This window comes from Eimeria mitis, genomic scaffold (genome assembly GCF_000499745.2).
Source record: "Eimeria mitis Houghton genomic scaffold, Emh_scaff590, whole genome shotgun sequence".
NCBI lineage: Eukaryota > Apicomplexa > Conoidasida > Eucoccidiorida > Eimeriidae > Eimeria > Eimeria mitis.
The window spans coordinates 742-2,723 of NW_013574136.1; the positions used below are offsets into that span (position 1 = coordinate 742).

The window sequence follows — 1,982 nt, forward strand, 5'->3', positions numbered from 1 at the left end:
CTCCAAATCCATCTCTAAGAAACGCTCAGCAGCTTCTTCATCGCTGCTGCTGCTGCTGCTGCTGCTGCTGTAATCTTCATCGTCCCCCCGCTGCTGCTGCTGCTGCTGCTGCGGTTGCTGTTGCTGTTTCTGCTGCCGTCTTAGTTTGCGTCTGTGTAGTTTTCTTTCTTGTCTTTGTGTTTCGCGCTGCTGCTGCTGCTGCAGCAGATGCTGCTGCAGCAGCTCTTTATCAGGCAACGCATGCAGCTCAACAGCCCCAGCAACAGCAGCAGCAGCAACAAGTTTAGGGTTTTTTGGGTGGAAAGATAAATCAAAGGAATGGGAATTACATACACATCTGTCTGTACACTCTATAGATCCTCTTGCTGCTGCTGCTGCTGCAGCAGCAGCAACAGAAGGAGGCGTGCTGCGCTTGCTGACGGACGAAGCCATTGGATATGCAGCAGCAGCAGCAGCAGCAGCAGCAGCAGCAGCAGCAGCAGCAGCAGCAGCAGACGGAGAAGTTGCTGCTGCCTCACTAGAAGAAGCAGCAGCAGCAGCGGTTGCTGTCTGCCTTCGCCGCGTCTGCTGCAGCAGCAATAGCTGCTGCTGCTGCTGCTGCTGCTGCTGTTGCTGCTGATGTTGGTCTTGCTGTTACTATTGCTGCTGCTGTTGCTGATTCCTCCGCTGTTGCTGCTGCTGCTGCTGCTGTTGCTGCTGCTGCTGCTGCTGCTGCTGGAGAGATTCTCTGGGGCGGGGTTGGGCTCGCCTTCCTACACGGCCGGATCGAAGCCCCAAACCCTAAACCCTAAACCCTAAACCCTAAACCCTAGACCCTAAACCCTAAACCCTAATTTAATACATCTTTCACAGTAAACGCAACAACCAAAACACCAATTTCAGCTGAAGAACAAACAAATACAAAAAAATAACAAACACCGCCGAGGGGCCCCCTGGGGGCCCCCGGGGGCCCCCCTGCAGGCAGCCCCAGCAAAACCCTAAACCCTAAACCCTAAACCCTAAACCCTTAGAAGTAAACGTAAACCCTCAGATCCAAACTCTAATTCTTTACAAAAGCCCAGTGGCTCTGTGTTGCAGTGACCTTAGGGTTTAGGGTTTAGGGTTTAGGGTTTACTGCTGACCCCCCAGGGGTCCCCACGCGTTGAATCGATAGCAGTTGTTGCTGCCGAGGGTTTAGGGTTTAGTAGTAAACCCTTTATTTTTATATATTAATTTTCAGGGTTTAGGGTTTAGGGTTTAAGGTTTAGGGTTTAGGGTTTGTTAGAGACTAAGAGATGAGACAGACACAAACACCCAAACCGGCAAACCCTAAACCCTAAACCCTAAACCCTAACATAAACCCTAAACCCTAAACCCTAATGTAGCTGCTGCCTCTAGAACCAGATTCACCCAGAGTCCATAGCTAGCTGGTACTGCCGCAACGCTGCAGCTAGCTGCAGCTAGCTGAGCCCCTGCTTGAGCTAGCTAGCTAGCCGCAGTGGCTAGCCAGCTAGCTAGCTGCAGCTAGCTAGCTAGCTAGCTAAGAAGAGAGTTCCAGCTGCGTGTTCATCCTCTATCTCTGTTTGTTGCTGCTGCTGCAGCTGTTCTGGTTTTTGTCTTTCTTGCGTTTTGTTCGTTCTTGTTTTATGTTGCTTCTGCTGCTGCTGCTGCTGCTGCTGCTGCTGCCGTTTGCTCCTGTCTGTCTCCCATGTTGTTTGCCTGCTGCTGCTGCTGCTTCTATTGTTATTGCTGCTGCCACTGCTGCTGCTGCTGCTGCAGCGTTTGCTGCTATGTCTACAGCCATATGGAGTAGCAACAGCAGCAGCAGCAGCAGCAGCAGCACGAGCAGCAGAAGAAGCAGCAGCAGCAACAACAGCACCAGCAGCAGTAGCAACACCAGCAACAACGCCAGCAGGAAAATGAACCCAAGCAGCAGCAGCAGCAGCAACAACAGCAGCAGCAACAGCAGCAGCACCAGCAGCAAAACGGATAGTCCTGGAGCA

At 52.2% G+C, this 1,982-nt stretch overlaps 1 protein-coding gene across 1 annotated transcript in view; it reads right to left on the minus strand.

The window, feature by feature from the left end:
* EMH_0017100 (uncharacterized protein) overlaps window positions 1–432 on the minus strand; it is a gene marked incomplete at both ends in the record, with an annotated part of 1,082 nt that extends 650 nt beyond the window's left edge. The window contains one exon of the mRNA XM_013500814.1: window positions 1–432. Within this exon, the coding sequence (XP_013356268.1) occupies window positions 1–432 (432 nt within the window).
* Window positions 433–1,982: the final 1,550 nt, after the last annotated feature.